Source organism: Podarcis filfolensis, assembly GCF_964270895.1.
Source record: "Podarcis filfolensis genome assembly, chromosome: 15".
NCBI lineage: Eukaryota > Metazoa > Chordata > Lepidosauria > Squamata > Lacertidae > Podarcis > Podarcis filfolensis.
This window is the reverse complement of record NC_139618.1, coordinates 20,365,121-20,386,930: the sequence shown is the minus strand read 5'-3', so window position 1 is coordinate 20,386,930 and position 21,810 is coordinate 20,365,121. Positions and strand designations below refer to the sequence as shown.

The following is a 21,810-nucleotide window of genomic DNA, read 5'->3' as shown; positions in this document are numbered from 1 at the left end:
AGCTCTGTACGTCAGGGCCACCAACGACGCAGTGAGGTCAAAGCTTGCGCTTCAGCCCCAATACCGGATGAACCCAGCCCTTGCTTGTTTGCAGAGAGACATTGCTTTACCTCTGATTCTCATAATGCCCAAGCTCTTCCTGATCAAACTTGGGCTCTGCCTTTCCTGAGGACTGACATTTTGCTAGCTGCCTGCCTGTTGCCCTGACATAATGGAATGTGAGGTGGGGGGAGCTCTGTGGAATCCTGCGAGAGGGAGAGGAGACTCCAGAGTTAGGGATGTGGCGCTGGGCCTCCAGGTGATGTTGGGCTCCCAGCTCCCATCAGACCCAGCCAGCATGGCTAATGGTCAGGGATGATTGGAGCTCCAGGCCATCCACATCCGTCGGGCGGTTAGTTTCACCCATCCCTGACTTGCAGAGATGGTGCTGGAAAGAGGAGACTTCAGGAAGGAGGGAAAGGAGAACGTGGCAGGTAGGTTAGTGAGAGTTGGGGTGAGAGAGAGAAGAGAAGATGATTGTACTGTGAATGCAGGAATCACATTTTTTTTTTTTTGGTCATCAAGCCCGTTTCCCATTTTAATGATAGATGATTGACCTCGGGGCGACAGGCCGAATCCTGTTTCCTACCCTCCCTCTTCAGTGATATGCCAGATCTAATGTCTGTGTTTTGAATGTTGAATAGATGGGTGGCTTACACGCACTTGTGTTTCTTAGCTATCAATGAATTTCATTCACCTACTACAGAGAGAAGAAACTCTTTTCCCTGAAAGGCGAAGCTAACAAAGAGAAAAGGATGGAGATTTACAAGTTCCTGCTGGAGCACTTTACCGATGAGCAGAGGTTCAACATCACCACCAAAATCAGCCTGAACATTCTGGGTACGGCTGTATCTTCCTATGCAGAAGGCACTGTGTGAAATGTTAATTCACAGAGTGATTTGGGCGGGGGGGGGGCTTCCAAAACTCCTTCTGTGCATGAAGTTCAGTGCCTATTGGGTGACACCCCCTGCAGAGTGGCTCAGAAGTTGCCCAGTTCCAAAGATCACAAGCCTTTCTCGCAGCATGGTTGAAAGGATTGTTGTGATGATGTACCCAAAATGCCACGGATACTACAAAATATTCCCAGACTGCTAGTATTAGCTGTGAATTGTTGCAGGGTTTCCCATTTCTTGCATGGGAGGTATTGGTTTGTTTGCCTCTTGTGCACATTTTACACTCCTCTTTTGTTAATTCCAAGGTTCGGTTGCAGGAGCCTGCGATTGAACCGGCATTGTGTAGTGGATTTGGGGCTGTGCTCAGTGTCTGTTCCCAGGCTTAGAGTGGTGCTCTGGGAAATTCTCTTTTGTCTTAAATATCTGGGAGTTGCTTCATTTTATCCTTGGGAGGAGCTTTTAAAGGAGGCCTTCACCATGAGGTAGAAAATCTAGACTGCTTCTGCGGGAGAGAACAGCAAAGACCTGGTGAAGAGAGCACAGCAGAGGTTATATTTTCTGAGAATCCTCCGGAAAAACAATCTCTCAAAGGACCTGTTGATGGCATTTTACCATTGCACTGTGGAAAGCGTATTAACTTGTGGTCTGTGTCTGTGGTTTGGGAGCTGCACGGCCAGGGAAAAAACAATGCTATCCAGGGTTGTAAAGACTGCAGAGAGAATAATTGGGTGCACTCTTCCCACCTTAGATCAAATCTATGCTGCCAGGTGCCATAAGAAAGTGGCAGAGATAGCACAGGATAGTACGCACCCCGGAAATTATCTCTTTCAGCTTCTGGTTTCTGGAAGAAGGTATAGGGTTATAAAGGCCAGGACTAGCCGCCTGAGAAACAGTTTCTACGCAAATGAAATTCTGGTTCTAAACGCAGTATAAGTGGTCTCTATAGTATAGTGTATTTTAAAATGGGGTTTTAGAGTTTTTAGGGGGTTTTGAATGTTTTATGTAGCTTTGTGGTAGTTTTATGTAGTTTTTCAATTTCATTGTTCTGCATGGGACAATGACAATAAAGATATCGTATATATCATATACTCACTCGTCTGAATGTGCTGGATAGACTTCTTTGGCGGGTTATGCCACTGGCTTGCTCACAAGAGCCTCTCATCTCCATCTAATTGGTTGAGACACATTCATAAGAACAAGGCCCCTCTCTCCTTGCAGTGGGTGCCAATAAGCTTGTGTGTGCGTGTGTGTGCTTTGAGTCCCTTGCACAAGAGTTTAAAAGCAAGCCCCAGCCTCATTTTGCATTTCCCTGTGAAGCCGCTTGACTAGGTGAGCTGTCCCTAACTGCGAAGAGCCTTGTGCAGAGCTAAGACCACTTTGCTCCCAGCTTAAAATGTTGGACTTTTCTGGTGTTTGGAAGTAACCACTTGTCCCACTTTCTCCATCCTTTTTGTTTCCAGCCTGCTTTGTGGACAGAGCCCTGCCTCTCGACCTGGAGGCCAGCGCTCTGCTCTCTGACACCTTTGAGGTCCTGAGCTGCAAGGAGATCAAGCTCTTGGCCATGAAATCCAGGCCAGAGGATGACATTGAGCCAGATGAGGACCAGCTGGCCATTGCCAACGCTGTCGTGCGGGTGGCCCAGAAGAAAATGATCTCGCAAGTGAGTATAGCAGCTCCAAAGAGAGTCTGGGAAATTCCTTAGGAGTGACACCACTGTGCTCTCCCTTAGCAACATGCGAAATCTCTCTGTTGTTTTGAATAAAGCCGCCCCATTCCGCTGAATCCGTCTCTATTCAATCCAACCCCCCACAGGTTCAGAAGAGGAATTTTATTGAGAATGTCATTCCGATCATCACGTCGCTGAAGACCTCATTGGAGGAGAACAGGCTTCCAGCTCTGAGAGAACTCATGAACTATCTCCGGGTAATATTTCACACCAGGGTCATTTAGTTAAACCCATGATTTAGGGGCAAACCCCTGCCCTGGGCATTCCCTGCACCCAGTGGGTATTGTTGTCCAGTCCTGGTTGCCACATATTGTGACAAGGCACATGCTGCCTGCTGTCCTGGGATCTGAGCAGTAGAGAGGTGTGGGAGATCATGATGGACTGGTTGGAGGTTGTGCGACTGATAAGGATGTCTGCAGAGGAAGAGAGCCAGTTACTTCTCTGCCTGGACGCACACCGAGGAGCCTCTGGGGGCATGTTTAATGTTGCTGGGCTAAATGATCAGCAGTCAAAATGCCACAAGTAGCATCTCTCGATAGGATCTGGAGGCTCTTTCGGCCTGGCAGTGGCGCAATTAAGCATTTACACCAGCCTGTTCTGGTGTCTTGATAGACTGGAGGGGAGAATGACCTGTGTCATAGGTAACAGTGGCCAAAGAACAATTGTTGGACATTGAAGGTTGAGTGAGGAGCACAAGATACACTTGGAGATAATGCCCTTCCTTATGGAGCAATGTCCGTCTTTACATGTGTGTGCACGCACACACACCAGGACTTTGCTTCAGGTTGCTTGTTCTCCACACTAGCCAACTGCCATTATTGATCTTCCCTGCTGCAGTATTATTGCCTGAGTATCTTGGCCAGACATTCTTTAAATCAGGGTCATTTCACCACTTGGAGCTTTAAGATCTTCACTTGAACATCAGCAGAAAGCATAGCTGATGAAATAATACCCTTCCACGTCTGCATCCCAAAGGATTTACAAACACACCCTTAAAAACAGCAAAAATGTTTTGTAAAACAGTAGAACAACCAGGTATAGATTTTAAAAACAGCCCATGACAAATATCTAAGGCATCCCGTTTAACCACCACCGACTTCCCTGTTGCATCTTCCAGGAGGTGATGCAAGATTATCGAAATGAAATCAAAGAGTTCTTTGCCATGGACAAGCAGCTGGCCGCCGAGCTGGAGTATGACATGAGGAAGTATGAGGAGCAGCTGAAAATGGAGTCTGAGCGAGACCAGGAGCTGACCAGAGAGGCAGGATCCCTTCACGTCCTGGCAGTTGCGCAGGTACAAACTCCCACCCTCCCCAAGCAGGGGCTTGTGAGGATTGTGTTTGCTAGCCACAGCTATGTGAGTCCTGTTTTTCCCAACAGGCTAGTCCCCAACCCTCTTCCACTGCCGCCTGCTGGCATACCCAGCTGCTGCTTTTTCAAGATTTTGCGGTAGCATGCCAAGGAGCAGCTGACGTCCTGATGTCAGGAGATTGACAGTTGGCTGGCCTCACTCATCTGCCAAGTTTTGCACCCCAGAGGGATGGGAGATACACAGTTCCTCACCCCTGTGCTAGACTACGTTGAAACCCCTCACTGGCTGTTCCTGTTTTCCAGCCTAATCCTGTCCCCTCCTATTGTCACCCCAAGCTGGCAGAGCAAAAGCTCCCATCTCTGCCACAAGTGACTTTAAGACAGTTTATACCCAACTTGAGTTTTCTGTTTGTAACACAGGAATGATGAGGGGTTGGCGTCGCAGAGTTGGCGTGAGCCTATTGACAGTAGCGTGAAGCCCTCTTTGCCCCTGATTGATGCCACAGTGGAATTTAAGCACTGCTCCATTTTCTCCTTTTTAAATCATAGTCTCCCACTTTGGAAAAAGAAGCACTTCCTGGTTATCAAAATGCAGCTGCTTCTGCAACTGCTGCAAGTGACTCGGCCTCGCCTTTGAGACCTCCTCCTTCTCCAGCATCTGTTGGGTTTACTTCGCCCAGGCCAGGCATCCTGAAGGCCAGGTACAGGACTCTGTGGACTCAAGTCGGGCTGTCTGTGCTTCTGCTGCTTTTCTGGGATTCAGCAAATCCTCAATCTGAGTATCTTCTGTGCATCTTCGCAGGCAGCATTTGTGTGCAGCTTGCCTTAAACACTTTCTCGGCTGCGGCTCCAATCTGGTGGAACGCTCTGTCACAAGAGACTAGGGCCCTGCGGGACCTGACATCTTTCCGCAGGGCCTGCAAGACAGAGCTGTTCCACCAGGCCTTTGGTCAGGGCGCAGCCTGACTCCCCCCTCTGGCAATCTGCACAGAATTTTGCTTAACGGTTGCCATCAATTTGATTTTAATTAATTTTTATAATGAAATGTTTTTAGAATGTTGGATTATTTGATTGTTGTTAGCCGCCTTGAGCCCGGCTTCGGCTGGGGAGGGCAGGATATAAATAAAAATTATTATTATTATTATTATTAGGCTTTTATCGTGTGCTAAACTGTCACACTTCATGCGAGATGGTTGCTGCTAGCCTTAGGTTTGTCTACATACCATCGGGTTATAAATCAAGTGTATCAATGCACTGAACTGCAGGTTCAAAGGAATCTTTTTCCAGAGGTCCAATTTGTTGTCGCCTTGTGATGCTCGGCAGATGCTCTTCTAAAGCTTGCTTACTCTGCAGCGACCGGAACGCCAGCAACATCTCTACCCTTTTCCTCCTTCCTAGGAACAGGTCCTTGAATACCATTGCCATCCTCAACTCTGCTAAGAAGGTCGCAGAGGCTGCTTTCAGTCAGCGCAGCAGGAGCCTGGGCGGGAGACCCACATCTCCAGGGAGCAGGCAGAACAGTAAAGGTGAGCCTTTCTTTAGCTGGTAGAGATTCTGTCTCAGAACCACCTTAAATGTACACACAGTTCCTGATCCAGACTAACTAGAGGTGTCTTGCTGGGGACAGTCACTGTCTCTAACACTCTTCTCCTTTTTCTTTTAGTTTCTTTGGCCAGTCTAAACCGACCATCATCTGGAACCAACGTTCCCCTGGAAGGTCGAGCAATAAGTACCCCTGAGCGTAAGTTTCTGAAGAGGTGGTCTGTTATGGAGGGGTGTGTGGAAGCAGCCCTACTTTGAGGGGAATGTAGCAGGGCTGGCTTCGGGGGTCTCCTAGTCCCCTAGCCCTGCCATTTCTGGTCAAGCATAAAGAAAACACAAAAGGAAAATTGCACTCCACTGCAACCTTGCAAAGAAAAGAAACCAAACCTGGCAAGTGCAACGGTAGAAAATGGCAGCGTATTACAAATTCAGTGCACACAGTTCATAACAACAAAGAGTCCAACCAGGCAGTCAAATAGCTACTTTAAGAGAGTCATGAATCCCTTCCTACAATGCATCCACCAGTAACAGCTCATGGTGAATGAACACCATTCTTTTCATCTGTGGACTCCCAACTCCCATCAGGCTCGGCCAGTGGTGGCATGATGGGAGTTGTAGTCCAGCAGCATCTGAAGGGACAGATTTCTGCATTCCTAGTATATGGTCTTTCTTTCTCAGTGGTCTGAAATCCTGATGTGCATATATGTTTTTCTGGTCAAGTGTCTCAGCACTAATCCTCATGACCATTTCTTGGTAGATCAACCCAGCACTAGACCTGCACTCATTGGTACCTTCCCTAGCACAGTGTTTTGGCTTCAGGCTCCACTTCAAAATTGTATTCCATTTTCGTAAAGGATATTAGCTGACAAATGTGTGTTCACATGTTGACAACAGCTCTTCCTGAATCCCCTTCTTCCCAAATCATACTGGGCAGATGAGACAGCAAAGGGTAGTTCAGGCGATTTGGTTGGTTGCCTGTCCCTAGTGACAGTCAGTCTGCAAGTTTTGGCTAGAAGGAAAGGAAGCTGCAAGTTTACATTTATTTCTGCATTACCTGTATTTTGTACCCTGATCTTCCTAATCATGGCAGAATAAGGAGCCATGCAGGGCACTAAGTCATGTCCCTGACCACTTGCAATGCTAATGGGCGCCATTCTGATTTGCAAGATTTCACATTTACTTAAGGTTTGAAATTTACCTTTTGAAAGAATAAGATGAACCACAGGATGCTGGATGCTATGCCGAGAGACCCAATTTTTTTATTCACATACACAGGATTGTGGAATGAACACTTTCCTGACTGTGCCTTAAGCAGTGGGTCATAAAGTTTGTGTGTGATGCTACAAGTTGTCCTAAACTGGTGGGCATTCGCGTTTGCATGTGTACCAAAAAATAAAATAAAATGGGGGGGGGGATAAAGGCAGCACTCTGTGAAACCAAATCCTCATGAAGCCTACAGGAGCCTGTGCCTTTATTCTGGAAGGGCTCCAACGCTCTGTGATAGCTGCTGCTATCTTCAGTCTAAAAGTGATCTACAACAGGCCAGGGAAAGACCGTGCCCTGAGACCTTAGGTGACCAGGAGAGTGTCTCTTTTTCAAAGCCGTGCTGTGATATTCACAGCAAGCTGACTGCAGACATCTGACCCTCTGTGCCATCCTCTCCCCGACTTGGCTGAGTTGATAGACTCAACATTAACACCAGATGTCCTTAACTTCCCAACGTCAGCTTTGCGCAAAGTCTTGGGATGCCACAGCCGTGAAAACCGTGCCTTCCTTTCTGCCTGGGGGCTGGCACTGATGCTCCATTTAAGCAACATATGCTGGGGAGAGTGGGAGGGAGGGGACTGTTAATCCCATTGGGGGCCAAGGCTTAAAATTCCAGCTTTGCTTCCTAGCAGTGACACAAGCTGTGTGTCACATTACTACTGCCTGAGATGGCCAGGATTGAGCTGTCATCGCCCCACTGGCTCTGGGTCCCCCGGTCCTAAAATGAGAAGGAAACTATATGGTCCAAAAAACAATCAACAGACACAGAGAGAAACCTGAACAAAAACTCATTGTGTATGCCAACCCACTGTTTCTTCAACAAATCATGAATTGAACAAACAAGCCACAGTTTGGCTTCTTTCCAAGCTGCTCTTGTGCCTCTTCGGTGTGGTGAGTACCTTGGGTGGAGTATGCAAGCAAGCCATGGTTTAACAAGTGTTTTTACTTTTGGCAGAACAGCAAGCCATAGTTAGGCTAAACAAACCATAGGTTTATTTGTGAGCCAGGATACTTAGTCCCTTAGAACATAATGCCAAGCCATAGATTGGTGTTACGTGTATGAGCAGCTACTAGACTTCCATCCTCTCTCTCCTGTTGTGTGCCACTATTCTGAACCTGCTTCTGGGTTCTCTGGAAACAAAAGAGCTGCTTCTGCATGCAGTTTGGTGTGCAGACATTCCACTGATTCATCTAATCAGAACGGTCTACTCAGATGGGCAGCATCTCTCCAGAGTCTCTTGCGGCTATCAACCAGGGCTTGAATCCGGGATATTGTGCAGGCAAAGCATGTGACTATGTTTCCTCCCCAAAACCTACCTACTGACTTACCCAAACATTTTATTAGCCTGCTTACCCACACAAATTTCCATGAAGCCGTGAATGGCATATCAGGAGCCTGAAAAATAGAAGTTAAAGGAGAAGAGGTGAATTTTCCATATTTCAAACTGTTTCCTTCCCTTACCCTGAGCAATTGGGTGTTTGCATACCTGGTTGATTCCCCCATCTTTGTTATAGCAATCTGAGGAGGTCTGGCTGCTAGGGAGGGGTTTAGTATTGGCCACTCCCCATTCTCGCAACACTCCTTTCAGTTCTTAAGTGTCCAGGTGAGCTTGTGCTAAAATTTGTGGTGTTTTTTCCGCAGAGACTATTAACAATGTGACCTTTGGGTCAGGAGTCAGTTATATCCACCAGACCCAAACGCCAGCTTCAGATGCAGGTAAGTTGCTGCTGTGCATTATTGTGGTTAGATAGAAAGAAACGAAACACAGACAGACAGAAAGAAAGAAAGAAACCCAAGGCATATCAATATTTCTGCCATTCCACTTGCAGGAGATCAAGGAGCCCAGGAGCCACCAAGTCAGATTATCTGCTTGCCTTTGCCAGATTTGCCGTGAGTATAATAGATGCCTTGGCTGGGGCAACTCTGCAATCCCAAAATCAGCTTGTGCCAAACAGTAGTTCGGCATGTTTTTGTCCCACTCTTCCTCCAAAGAGCTCAGGGTGACACACATAGTTCACACACACACCCCTGCCGTTTTATGTCTTAGTCTGATAGAGTGAGTGCAACAGCCCCAAGGTCACCCATTGAACTTTGCATTTGAGCGGGGATTCGAACCTGGTCTCCCCCAGTTCTAGTTCTGCACTCCAGCCAACACTTGTGTTGCGTGCAATGGAGATCACAGACAGAATTCATTCCCAGGCACCAGTGCTGTTTCTCTCTGGCAGAAAGAATAACTGTTGAAACCAGCGGTAACTGCCCTTTTTGCAAAATGGTGGTGAAACACTGTGTCTTGTGGTGCAGCCAGCAAAGGGTTATTGAATAGAGAAGATGTCAATGTGCTGTTCATCGCAAAGCCACCCAAATGACCTTTGTTTCAAAGCTTGCTGGTGGAAAATATCACTGTAAACTGCAGTTGGGGGACAGATGTCAGAGTGCTTCCCATAACTCTCTTTTTAAAAATAACTGTACACAAAAGTCTTGGAAATAAGTAACTACTACATGCCATCTTTCAGAGCAAAACCCTCTCCATCCGCCAAATAGTAAGTTAGGAAGAAGTATTCTAGGCTAGCCATCTCTCTCATTCTAGTTTTCAGCGAGTAGGGATTTTGTTTACATGAGCAGCATTCAAGCGATTTTCTAGAACAGAACTCGTCATGCCCATTCATTTCAGTTGGTCTGCTCTGGGTTGGACCAACAATGGATGCAATCCTTGCTTTCCTCATTCGACAAAAGCAGATTCCTCATTGTTTGGCGAGACCCCCGTTTTGTGCAGATTTTGGCTGCACACTAAACTTGTGTTTCCTGTTATAGTGCAGAATGACTAAGCCAGGAATGGATAGCCTGTGTACTTTGAGATGTTAATTAAACTACAGCTCCCATCATCCTCTGTCCATGTAGGCTGGCGTTAATGGGAGCAGGAGTCTGATGACATGCAGAGGGCCACAGATTCCCCATCCCTGCTCTAAACACTAGTTTACTTAACCTATTTTTCAAAACTATTTTCCATCTCAACTTGCAGGTTGCCGCAGCCTCAGCAGTGGAAGATAAACTCTCCAGTGAGGAGAAGCAACCCCTCAAGTCTAGGGCTGAGGAGGTCCAGCCGCAAGACTCCCAGGCTGTCAAGCAAATGATGGCCCTTGCCTTCTCTAGCCCCAGCTTGTAAAGAAGCATGATCATGTTTTACGTCCTCTCTGCAATGGCTTGAAGAGACTATTTGAAGATCACGGCTTGCTTTTGTAATTGCTGTATGATAAATGTCTATTTTGATATTGTTAATATTAGTAATTCATCACTGCACTGGTTGGGGCACACTCTGTATATATTTGAGCTTGTATATACATGTTCTGGAATAATTTTAAAAAGTCATTGAGGCAGTTGAATCCAGGTTGGTGGGGCTGCACATCTGAGTTGCTCCTGCCAAACAACCAACATGTACTGTCTCACAAAAAATCTTTCTTCAAACATTTACCTTCACAGCTTTTATCTCATTTTACTTTCTGGACATGCACCTTTTGAGTAATACCAGTGTTGAGTCAAATGGGAAAGAGACTTGGCTTCCATGGACAAATGCTTTGTCCAGATCAGATCATCTACTGCAGGGAAGGCCTTTGCAATTATTTCCATGGAAAGAATGCATGTGAACAGTGCCATGCTGCAGTTGGACATCCCTTATTACGGAATCCTTCCCCTCCATGCACCCCACGAAAAAGCCAAAGAGCCACAGGATGTTTCTATACATGAGCACTCCTTCCCCGCTGAGCTCCTCCTGCTCTCTTGAAAGTCCAAATGTCAAGAAGTCAGGAGAATCTGTGTTGTCCTCTGTTTAGAACAAGGAGCCCTAGCCAGCAAAGGGGTGCAAGGAGAAAGGACCAAGGGCCACAGCCTTCTGGGATCTGAGCAAAACTAGGTGCCTCATTTCCAAATTTGACCTACAGGGCTTTGAAGACTTGTGCCAAAGCCATTCCTGGAGCAGAAACTTGGTAAGAGCTTTATTCAAATAATCGCAGCATGTGAATAACTTTGTGTATACACAACCTTCCTGTTCTTATCTTAATAGATTATTTCTTGGCTTCCAGCCAGGTTCTTAACTTAGGCTTGGTTATGATTGTATGCACAATAAATAAGAGCTAAGCTTACATGTTCAAGTATTTGATTTGATTGAAAACCTATCTGCAGAGTGTGTGTGTGTGTGTGTGTGTGTGTGTGTGTGTGTGTGTGTAACTTGTTTGAGCCTTTCACTTGCTGCCTTCTCTAATACATTTGTTTCCTGCATATGTAAATAGTGTAATATCCGAAGACGATCTCGATCAAGAGGCTCTCAAAGTTATGAGCATTTCACTTAGAAATAGTTCTTATAAAAGAGGGGTCTGAAAACATGACTGTTATGAGGGTCAAATGTAAAAGGGCAGGACTATGTTTAAATTCCCAGATGGGTTGACTGCATGACTTTCTAAGAAGAAAAGGGTCTTTTAAGGTTAGACTAATGGTTAGTCTAGTTCAGCATTGGCTCTAACTCATAGGGGCCAGTCAGCTGCTCAAGAAACTGGCATAAAGGACCTATTGGTAAAAGCTGGCCTGTATGAAATTGTTTGGAATTGTCTGCTTAGAGGGGGAACTGGATTATTTAACCTGTGTATTTTTGTGCAACTTTTGCATAGTTTATTCTGGAATTATTTTGGATCTTGTGTGAATTAGGGAAAAGCACAGAGAAATTATACTAACCACCCATCCAGCATCAGAAATGCTCCTTCAGTAGTGGAGGCTACCAGCTGTGCATTGTGCCCCTGCCTTGCTTTATATGTAGGATTAGGCTAATGACTTGGACCCTCTTGGTTTGGGAGGAGCTTCTCTGCCCTCCATTCCACCTGCTGCGACAGCTTTGCCTCAGCCTTCTGTTGTGCTAGCAGCTAGATTCCATAATTGCTTAAGAGGCTAATTTATGTATCAGAAATGGAAGAAAGGGGAAATCACAAAGGGAGAATATACACAAGTAGCTAACAGTTGCAGGGCGAAGGCCTGGCAGGCCAAAGCTAATAATAAAGATTTGTTCAGCTATGTTCAAAGCAAGAGGAAGAACAAGCAAGTGGTAGGCCCTCTGCATGGAGAAGATAGAGAAATGCTATTGGGTGATAGAGAGAAGGCGGAACTATGGGCCGCAAACCTTTTTTTAAAAAAATCTGACTTGAATCTGTATGGACTGCAGATTGTTCCATGCAGACAACCCCTTGAACACACAAATGCTAATTCAACTGGTGTGCTTTCTGGCATCTTTTTTTTAATGTCCATTTGTTTATTTAAAGCATTTAGATACCTCTGTCCTGCCCACAGAAGACATGTGGCGCTGAGGTTTTAAACAGTGACAGTACATATAACCCTGTGTTTCATCATGTAACCCCGTCTTTGCAGCCAAGCTGCTCTCAGGCTGTCTGCCCAAAGCTGTGTCTGTGGTGCTGACTTCATACGTACAAGCAATCCATCATTGCTGCAGTCCAGTGAAGTTAGCCTCCTCCCCAAGGGAACATTGTCACAAAGAAAGGTCAGTTGTCCTCCTGGGAGAGTTGCTGTGCTAAGTTGGTTTCAATAACCTAGTGAGACTCCTCTAACATTTGTCTCGTACAGATTTCACCCAAATGCTAGGTAATATTTAATTCTACACAGGAACCTGCTGAACAAGTTCACACAACCCCTGGGTGGCTTCAGCAGCAAACCATCTCCCACCTCTCCAAAAGCACCTCCATGTGTCCACCACCCTTTATTTGCAGAGAACTCATCCCACCTCACTTCCCAAACCACAACAAAAGACTACTCCACACACCTTTTCTTTTTATATTTATGTAAAACATTCTTGGCAAAGTTAAATGCAACACATTAGTACAAACTTGTCAAATATTTACAACGAATTCTGTGAAGCTATTTCAAGGGCGGACACCCCTGACCTGGGAAGAGATGCCACTGGTACATTTCTGAACCCAGAATAGTCATGTTCTTCGGGGGTGGAGTATCCAAGTAAAATGAGGAATCAGCCTTTCAAGCACCCATCTATGTGACAAAACTGGATCAACTGATATGACTTCAATCTAAGAAACTCCCATGGTATAAATAAAAAAGGAGATGAATAATCGGTCCCTCCTATCTAGGTCTTTCTCCCTTTTCACCTTTTGGAAGAACACTTCATTGAAGGCAACAACCACAGCCAACTCTCCTGTATAAGAGCAGATTATGGTGGTAAAAAGGCAGGCTTGTGCCACTTTAGACTGCAGCTAGCAGGGTCACATTTTTAAACAGGCTTCCATCTAAAACACAGTGCATGCTTATAAAGGAAGCATCTCGAGGAAATGATCGTATGAATCGTTTCTTCCTTAAGTGCTAAATTATTGCATGCTCGGTGTGGAGTAGAGCATTCAAAAAATGACCCCCTCACCACCTGCAGGTTGAAGTGGTATGCTCCCCCACTCTACCCCCTCCTTTTGCATGATATGGGGCTGTATAGTTACCTGCTGCAGAATGGGACAGTATGGTCCTGAGAGGTGGTAGGATGGACAGTAGCATTTCAGAGTATAAGTGGAAAATTCATTCATTTATTTATTTAAAAGGGAAAAACCACTTTCCTAAGTGGAAAGTTAACTGCGTATACCAAACTGCATTGTTTTCCTCCTTAGGTGAGACTTCATTATCTGTACTGGTGGTGGCTTGTTTTTTTTAAGCCACAGAGGACCATTCGAAAATGGTTTCTCCAACTGCATTCTTAAAACTGCACCATCCAAAATTCTGCAACTTTGTGTGCAAAGTGGCGGCACTAAAAGAACTGAACCCAAGACCAATTCAGCCTTAGCCAGGTGCCCTGATAGCACACACTGAATCCCCAACTTGCTGTTTAACAGAGAGTCCTCTCCCTGCTCCCAAGCCTACTGAGAACCAAACCTCCACGTTCCCCTTATACCTAGGCACCAGCTACCCAATATCCTACAGTGGCAGCTTTGCAAAGGGGATGGACTATATTTCTGCTTGGGGCTGGAGAGAAACTGTAGCCCTCCAAATGCTGTTGGGACTCCACATCCCATCATCCCTGACTGTTTGCCATGTTGGCTGGAGCTAAAAGGAGCTAGAATCCAACAGAATCAGGAGGACCCGACTGGCTCCCCATCCCTGTGCTAAGACCTTATCCCTCTTGCAGAACTACCATTTTCCCAGCCTGCAAATCCTGACTGCTAATCCCAGATGGGCTTGAGTCGTGCAGACATGTCTCAAAGGTGGGTGGTGCTGCTAGCCCTTCATTTCAATTCCTTCTAATAAATTATAATACTGCAAGCCTTTGCTCTGCTCTCTGCCAAGCAGCACAATGAACAAACAAAAGTGGAAAGGAGAGCTGTTTTGATTCTGAAGGCAACCCTATTCTATCACTTGAGGTTTAGAGGGGGGAAGCATTTCGGCAGTGGAAGAAAATTATGCTTTGGTTGAATGCCTCTTAGAGGTAGCCATGGTTAAATCAAAACAAGATAGCGGCAGTGAAATGCCCTGGTACAGCTTCCCCTTTATTCCTGCCACCTTAGCTTGAAAAGAGAGGGGAGGGATCTGGGCCCCTGCAAAGAAACGAAACACATCAATGACATCTCCAAACTCTCTTTAAACACACACACACCCTAAGAGAAAAGAAAAATCCACTCGCCGTTTCGGATATTCCAAGGCAGATTAATACAGACCATGAACAAAGGAAACGCAAAACAGTCCAAAAAAAATCAAAAAATGCAATAATAATATAAAATACTGTCTGCATCCAAAGTTAAGACCATAAAATTGGTAGTTGAAAAACACTGTTGCTGCAAAAGTATGCTATGCTTTTTTAAAAAAGAAGAAACACACGCTTACCCCTCTTCCCCACCCCCACCCCACGGCAGGAAATTGTTCTTGCAGAACAATGACTGGCCCCACAGCACCCTTCCAGACTGCAGAATAAAACATAGCAAGAAACTCGGAATTATCAGCTTATAGCTAGATGTGTTGGCAGCCCCCATCATTACTACTAAAAAAAAGGGGGGGACCCTGTGTACTTTCTCAACCAACCTCCTTTTCTAATTTGTGACCCAAGTTTTTTCGAGTTGAAACTGAATGAATCACATGAGATTAAGAGGTGGCTTTAGCCTTCTTAAAACTTAACAGATTCATTTGGCAACTCTTCCTCTTCTTTTGCTTTTACGTGTGTCCAGGATTCAAAGGGAACATCCAAAGGGTTAGAGCTGCCCTGGGTGTGCCAAAGGTCTTGCCCACATTTGGGGCTTTTCCTTCTAATGCCGCGTTCTACCACAAACCTGTCCGTTCAGCGTGACGCATCAAAAGGCTGCCGTCTGATAAAACACTTCCCTTCCTGCAACTAATTGTACAGTTCCTTCCATCCTGGTCCATTTTGTTGCTGCAGGAAGAGCAGAAATACTGAGAGATAAAAGCAGTTCTTCCTGCAGATTACAATATGTCTTATTCCCCAACCACCCCCAACCCCAAATAAAGGGAAACAGGAAGAGAACAAGCTGTCTTCTACAGTTTTCTGTGCTCTGTTAACAATACTGATATGGTTTGAATCAGCACAGGATCTCCCACCTGTCATTAAACAAAACCTAAGAAGCCTTTTTTCAAAAAAGCTACATTATTACTTAAACACTGTTTGGCCTACCAACCTATTTACATTTTAAATAGAAACATTACCCACTTTTTTTTTTAAGTAATCAAAATATATCTTTGCAAAAACTTTAGAATGCGGAATTCTACAAAAGGAGGAACGGTAGAAAAGCTTTGCCCTCAGTCTTGGTACCAAGTTGGAATTTCAGCCCTGCTGCACAGAAGGTTTGGCTTTTGAGCTTACCTGTCCAGGGAAGCACCTGTATGCTTTGATTGGCATGGAAAGGGGTGTACAACAGGCAAGATTGCTTAATGCAGATTAGCGGGATTAGGTGCTGTATGCGCACAGGGGGATTTTTGATGTAAAATGAGGAAGAAATGTTCTCATGCTGGCCTGAAAATAGCTGAAACAGTGCGGAGACATTAAATGGGAAATTCGGCAAAGGTTCTCTGTTCCACTCTATCCTGCTTCATGTGGGTTTCTTGGGAATTTTGCTGTGGGCAAAACCTCAATTTGGAGATGCCAAACTGGGGGTGGCGGTGGAGGAGCAGGATGACACAACCAACTTGTGGCACTGGAAACTGACAAGGCTGAGCTGACCATGCACCATCTGATCAGACTACTGAATAATAAAAAAGATGGAATGACCAAAGAATCCTCCCAAGCAGTTAAAGCAGATTCACACAAACACAGAAATATATATATATTTTGCCAACACCACCCTCCAAATCCCAGCCTTTCTAACAACGTGATAACTGAATCCACAAGTTACACTGGCTGGCTGAAGGCAGCATCACCAAGAAAACCCTTAACACCTGGATAACTCCAAGGCGAGGTGGTTCACCTATGTGTGCGCCGTACCACTTCCTAATACAGGTAGGGGTGGCTCACGTGACCAGATGCTCCACCATACAGAAAAAAAACACACCCCACACAGAGAAAACTAGAATGTCAGCAAGAAGGATTTTCACCTAACCTTCCCGACGGCATGCTATTTTTCAATGTGAGAATCATTCACTTAGTTCTGTCAGTGCTGGTACAGAGGTTAACTGCCAGAACTACAATCTGATGTCCATCACCTAAGCCCAAATTAAGTTGTTATAGTGAAATGTGGTGATGGCATGACAACGGTCAACTACAAGGTGGGGAGGCGTGAGCCAGAGATGGTGTAGGATCAGAGGAATGGCTATCTTAGACCAAATCCCACCCTCTTAATCTGCCTTCTCCGCCAGCATAAAGTTACGACAACAAAATACCTTGTCATACCTTAACGAACACGCAGTGGGGAGAAGGGAATGGCTGTCCCACTTACTTCCTCACTGCCTGTTCCTAGACACAATGGAGGATTGCAACTGACTCAGAAGAAAATCACAGCAGAGTGTCAAGAGCATATAAGCCTCAGCAAGGAATGCAGCTTGTATATATCTAGACTCGTGAGAGGGTGCTGCCCCCACGCCTAGAGTACTTTTGTGAAAGGGCATGGTGCACAAAAGACATCATTAAAGACTATGGTAGCCTCCTAAACCCTAGGATGCTTTGATGGCAGAAGACTCATGGCATCCTATTTGTGCAGTGTGTGTTGTCATGGGAACTGCATCCTATGGCACCATCCTGGAATTCCTGCCATCTCCATGTGTTGATTGGTGCCTTGTGTGCATGTTTAATAAGCGGACACCGTTGGCAAGAATTACAGCAATTGGCTGGCAGCAACGTAGTTTCTGGGGGGCTCTGGAAGTGTCTGCTGTTTCCGTTATTTGCGCTTTAGGAAAACGAAAGCACACACGGCTTCTGTGCTTTTCAACGCAGCTGCTGCGAGAGTACAGGATCCCAACTCAAAGCATCAGGTCACCAGATGCTTAGCTGGCGAGTGGGGCCTTTCTGATCTCTCTAGGCAGAATTTCATTCTACTGCCATTGTTAACACTTCTGTGAATTAAAAAAGAGAGAGAGAAGAAACGGAAAAGGAAGTAGTGTAAGCCCATTTCTAAGATTTCCCCTTTTAAGTGCTGGTAGCCTGGCAGTCTGTAAAACGCTGGCAGGAGGCAGCTCCACAGCCTCCAATGGCATGGAGGAAAGGTGGAGGAACGTGGTCCCATGGATACTTTTAGGGAATCGTTATTTCTCCTGCCAAAGGTCCTTTCCTTGTCCACAGGGTCTGGACTGTGCTGATCTACATGGCACTTTCCAGGGAAGAAGAGATTGGTTTGGTTATTTTTAAAAAGAAAGAAAGAAATCATCGCTTGACTTTGGCCAAAAAAATAAAAATCAGGTATGCACACGTGTGTGAGTGTGTGTGCATGGGTGATTTGTTCAGTTTTCCTCTAAAGCGCATCCATGCACACGCCATTTGTTATCTGCTCTTTCATAAAGAGTTCCAGAAGGAGGTTCTATCCATATTCCATTCTTGCTGATGGGCAAAATCCAGATTTCTTCTGCCATTTCATATCACAAATGAGGACTTGTGCCTGAAGTCACCCTGGAATGGAGAAACAAAGTTTTTCAGGTGGGGGGTATAGAAGTTCTATAGGGTACACCTTCTGCAACTGCTTGCCCCAGCCTAAATTAAAGCAAAGTCATTCTATGAAACGGAGTCATTATAGGCCATTTTTGTATCCTACACTTAAGACTTATGAGGGGTTCTAGGTTTTCCACACATCCCTTTGGTCCCTGTGGCTTCAGAATGGAGGCGATGGAGTCAAGAAAGCAGCACTCTGTTCTTCCTCCTCCTTGGCCTCCCACTCACACCTGCCACATGTAGTGCTCCAACCAGCACAATCTCCTGAGACTTCCCTGGCCTCTTCCTATAGGTGGAGTCATACAAAGGCGGCTGCAGCTCACCCTTTAGCTTGTGGTTCTGAATGACTCCAGGGCTCCTTAAAGCAGCCACCTGTGTGTAGATATTTTGTTTCTCTCACCAGCCTGAGAAGGTCAGACAGGATGGGAAAGTGGCAAGCAGATCAAGCTGCGCATGGGCAGGAAGGGTGCTTGTTAACGGCACTCGCTCACATTCCTCCCTTTCTTTTGTTGGCTCCCCTACCATTGAGATTTAAATTGCAAGCTGCTTGGGGCAGGGACCTGGCTTCCTCCATTTAACTTTCAAGGTGCTTTGTTCTGCCTTGTGAAGCTAAATAATTCCACTTCGAAGGGAAGCCCGGATTCACATCTATTCTGCCCTTAAAAAGCCCAAAGTTGCATGCAATTTACACTTTGTGCAAACAAAATAACTCGGGATATAATTATTTAATCTATATAACTCTGGAGGAAAGCAGCTCATTGCCTTCTCTCACCCACTGCTAGCAAAGGCTGAAAACTTCATGCAAAACTGGGCGGGGTTCAGTGAAACACATAATTTATAAATAAGAAACAAATATGCAAATCAGGCCAATTTTTCTTAATTTATACAGGTCACAGAATCCACCTTTTCCCAGTCCAGCAGTTGAATTCATGGAAACATAGAATTTGTTTATCCAGAGGGCACATAGCCCTGGAACTCTGCCCTAATTATTAAATGAGCATTATGGGGGAGGGTGCCTTTTAAATATATATAAAAGCAGCATTGAACCAGGAAGCTTCAACGTCCAAAGTCAGCACCAACGTCTATCCACCATTTGGAGCTGCCTCCCCTGGCTCATCTCAAACTCCGCAGTGAATGCATCGCCCTGAGATCTAACCTATTTCAAATATATCTATTGACTTGGGCCCCGGGGGACTTTCTTACCTCTTCATCTGTGCGGATGTAGTTCACGCCGTCTGGCTTCGCTGGAGTCTTGTAGCTGGAAACAAGGAATAAACAATTTACTCGCGGCGTCAAAAGAAGGCTCTTAGATCACTGGTTTTCAAGCATCTGCTGCTGGGAGGACTGTGTGTGTGCTCCCTCACATGATTTTACCTATGTATTTATTTAGAAGAGATCGCAGGGAACATTACAAAACTGCAGGGTAAAATGCATAGGCTGGTTTGGGGCTCAGAAAGGACGCACCGTGCTCTGTAGCTGCGGCTTGAACTCTTACAAGCCAGGAGGTCCAAAAAGGTTTCCCCATGATGGCAAATCGAAAGGGCCAAAGTTTCTTTCCACTGCAGACATGAATTCTGAAAATGCCCATTTGGAGCAATACTAAAGGGGTCCAAGGAGAAGGCAAGACAAAATGCTGACAGGAGTGAAGTTGGGAGTAACGGGAAGGAGAAAGAAAGCTGTGGGCACTAACCCGCCTTTCAGGCAGAACTTGGTGGTTTGGTAGCTTGGCATTTGGCTAGGAGAAAATGCTCCCTGACCCAAGAACAGCCCTGCTGAGCTGTGTGCTCTGTACAGTGGGCTCATTTGTACCTCACACTCAGCAGACCTGCACCTTTGAACAGCTGCATCATGGGAGAACAGCTAGGGAAAGCAACTTTTTCGAGAGTTTAGAAGAGTTTGTTTCTGTCTTAGTATTGATTATATAAAACCAAATAACACACACTTCCTGCTCTTTGTGTTATGTATATGCTCTGCGATTAAACAGAAACATTGAACTGAAGATATACCCAAGCTGGAGCACTTCAACGGCTGCTCTAAGAGCAAGGGTGATCTCCAACTCTTAAGCCCCGGCAGCTCGGAAGCCTGAGTCAGTTTTAACAAATTAAGATGGGAACAACGTTATCTTTCTCTGGTCACTGCCCCAGGGTCTTCCTTTTCCTCGGGTGTCATTTCCTGTTGTGGCTAATTTTAAGCCATCTGCTCCCTTTGGGCTCACTCGCTACTGCAGCTGGTCGCAGGAAAGTTGCCTCATTTCACGTCACCCAGCAGATGCAGTAACGGGAAAGCTGAGCACCAGATGACAGAAATGAAGTCAGGCGTCTGAGCACAAGGTTTCTGCCCAGTGCCAGTAAGTTAAAACTCCTGTGTTCACAAGCCATGGTGCAAAACTGCACAGGCATAGATTAAAGGGCACAGGGGCCCTGTTGAGAATGGGCCCTGCATCTCCATCCTGCCTTATTTCACTTGTGTGATCCCCACATCCTGACCTGCAGCATTCCAGAAGCCCTGGTTCTCTCAGGATGGGCAAATCTGCTACAGTCAGAGCTTATCCCCCAGCTTCGAAAATCACCATCACCCCCATTTCTTTTGAAGAAGGAACGTGAACACCCACCCAAAGAACAAGGCTGGCACTGTCTTCACAGGGAGATGCTTCATCACAGGTCAGACAACTTGTCCACCTAACCTAGTATTGCCAGCTCTGGCTGGCAGTGTCTCCCCAGGGTTCTCAAGTAGAAACAGACCTTTCCCATCAGCTGGCAAACAGATCCTTTTAAACTAGAGATTCTTTGAACTGGACCTGAGACTTCCTGCATGCCGAAGAACACACTTACCTCCGGGTTTTGCCGCTCATGCATGCGCAGAAACGCAAGATGACATCACACGCATGCGCAGAAGCGGTGAATCGCAACCCGCATGTGCGCAGACACACCGCTGGGGGTTGCACTCTTTTCATGTTGTAAACGGGCCTCCGGAACAGATCCTGCTCACAACCAGAGGTACCACTGTAGCAATATTGCCAAGGACTGTTTCCTTTAATGTTTCTCTCCATTCAAAGTAGGGAGAGTAGGCCATTGCTTGTGCTTGTCAGAAGGCAGCTGCCTATGTGAGCTGACTGTCCTGCAGCCATTGAGAGTGCCCCTTTGTTAGAATTCTTTTACCTTGTGTAATGAGCGCTCAGTTCATTGCACCAGATTTGAGGCATTTGCTCTTTAAAGCAGTTGGCCTTACATGCAACCCAGTCCCATGTGTGCATGCAGATTGGCTTTAATCACATGGTCTTTCGCTCCCTCTGCTGAGAGAAAATCACCTGGGGGGAAAGCGGTGAGATGAGGAATCAGTTGCTTAGGCTTACCTATTTCCATTTTGCTTGTTGTTCACAAATAATCCCTTCCTGTATGCGCAGCAGATTCCCACCGTAGTCAGCAAGAGGACAGCGATGACCACCATGACCCCTCCAACAATTCCAGCAATGTTAAGGTCATCTGGAGGAGAAAAGACAGCCATGAACATCCAGCCCCTCCCTGTTTGCGGGGGAAAGACTGCATCCTGAACATCAGCAAAAAAAAACCTTGCCCCACTTCCTAGACTCACAGACTTCCATCTCCATCTCCTCGCACCAGGCATCACCCACGGCATTCGTCGCTCTACAGGTGTAACGGCCCGTGTCTCCTTTTTGCACTTCGCTGAAGACCTGCACAAATACAAGTTGTGATTCCCAGTAATAGCTGGTATTTATGAAAGCTTTCCCCAAGCACTCAGTGTGTTTCTTGTACAGTACATCCTATGAGACTGGACCCTTTCAGAATGGGGTGGGGGTGGTTGGAGGGGGGAGGTCACATATTTGAAGGCTCCTTCCATCAAAAAAACTCCCTGCATGCAGAAAAAGCAGCGCTTAAAAGAGAGTCAG

At 45.9% G+C, this 21,810-nt stretch overlaps 2 protein-coding genes across 3 annotated transcripts in view; one reads left to right on the top strand and one right to left on the bottom strand.

Moving 5' to 3' along the window:
- The window catches only part of NCAPD3 (non-SMC condensin II complex subunit D3), a 47,991-nt gene extending 37,077 nt beyond the window's left edge, over window positions 1-10,914 (top strand). For both annotated transcript variants that reach the window (XM_083588307.1, XM_083588308.1), the window contains exons 26-35: window positions 746-879; window positions 2,393-2,592; window positions 2,745-2,855; window positions 3,776-3,952; window positions 4,519-4,670; window positions 5,368-5,495; window positions 5,633-5,710; window positions 8,420-8,494; window positions 8,608-8,668; window positions 9,798-10,914. In XM_083588307.1, the coding sequence (XP_083444433.1) occupies window positions 746-879; window positions 2,393-2,592; window positions 2,745-2,855; window positions 3,776-3,952; window positions 4,519-4,670; window positions 5,368-5,495; window positions 5,633-5,710; window positions 8,420-8,494; window positions 8,608-8,668; window positions 9,798-9,909 (1,228 nt within the window). In that variant the 3' untranslated portion in view covers window positions 9,910-10,914. The remainder of the gene's footprint in view (window positions 1-745; window positions 880-2,392; window positions 2,593-2,744; window positions 2,856-3,775; window positions 3,953-4,518; window positions 4,671-5,367; window positions 5,496-5,632; window positions 5,711-8,419; window positions 8,495-8,607; window positions 8,669-9,797) is intronic.
- A 1,680-nt stretch (window positions 10,915-12,594) lies between these two features.
- Window positions 12,595-21,810, bottom strand: part of JAM3 (junctional adhesion molecule 3) — a 40,295-nt gene continuing 31,079 nt past the window's right edge. The window contains exons 6-9 of the mRNA XM_083589041.1: window positions 21,495-21,594; window positions 21,256-21,385; window positions 19,107-19,161; window positions 12,595-17,864 (exon numbers count right to left, since the gene is read on the bottom strand). Coding sequence (XP_083445167.1) covers window positions 17,829-17,864; window positions 19,107-19,161; window positions 21,256-21,385; window positions 21,495-21,594 — 321 coding nt within the window. The 3' untranslated portion in view covers window positions 12,595-17,828. The remainder of the gene's footprint in view (window positions 17,865-19,106; window positions 19,162-21,255; window positions 21,386-21,494; window positions 21,595-21,810) is intronic.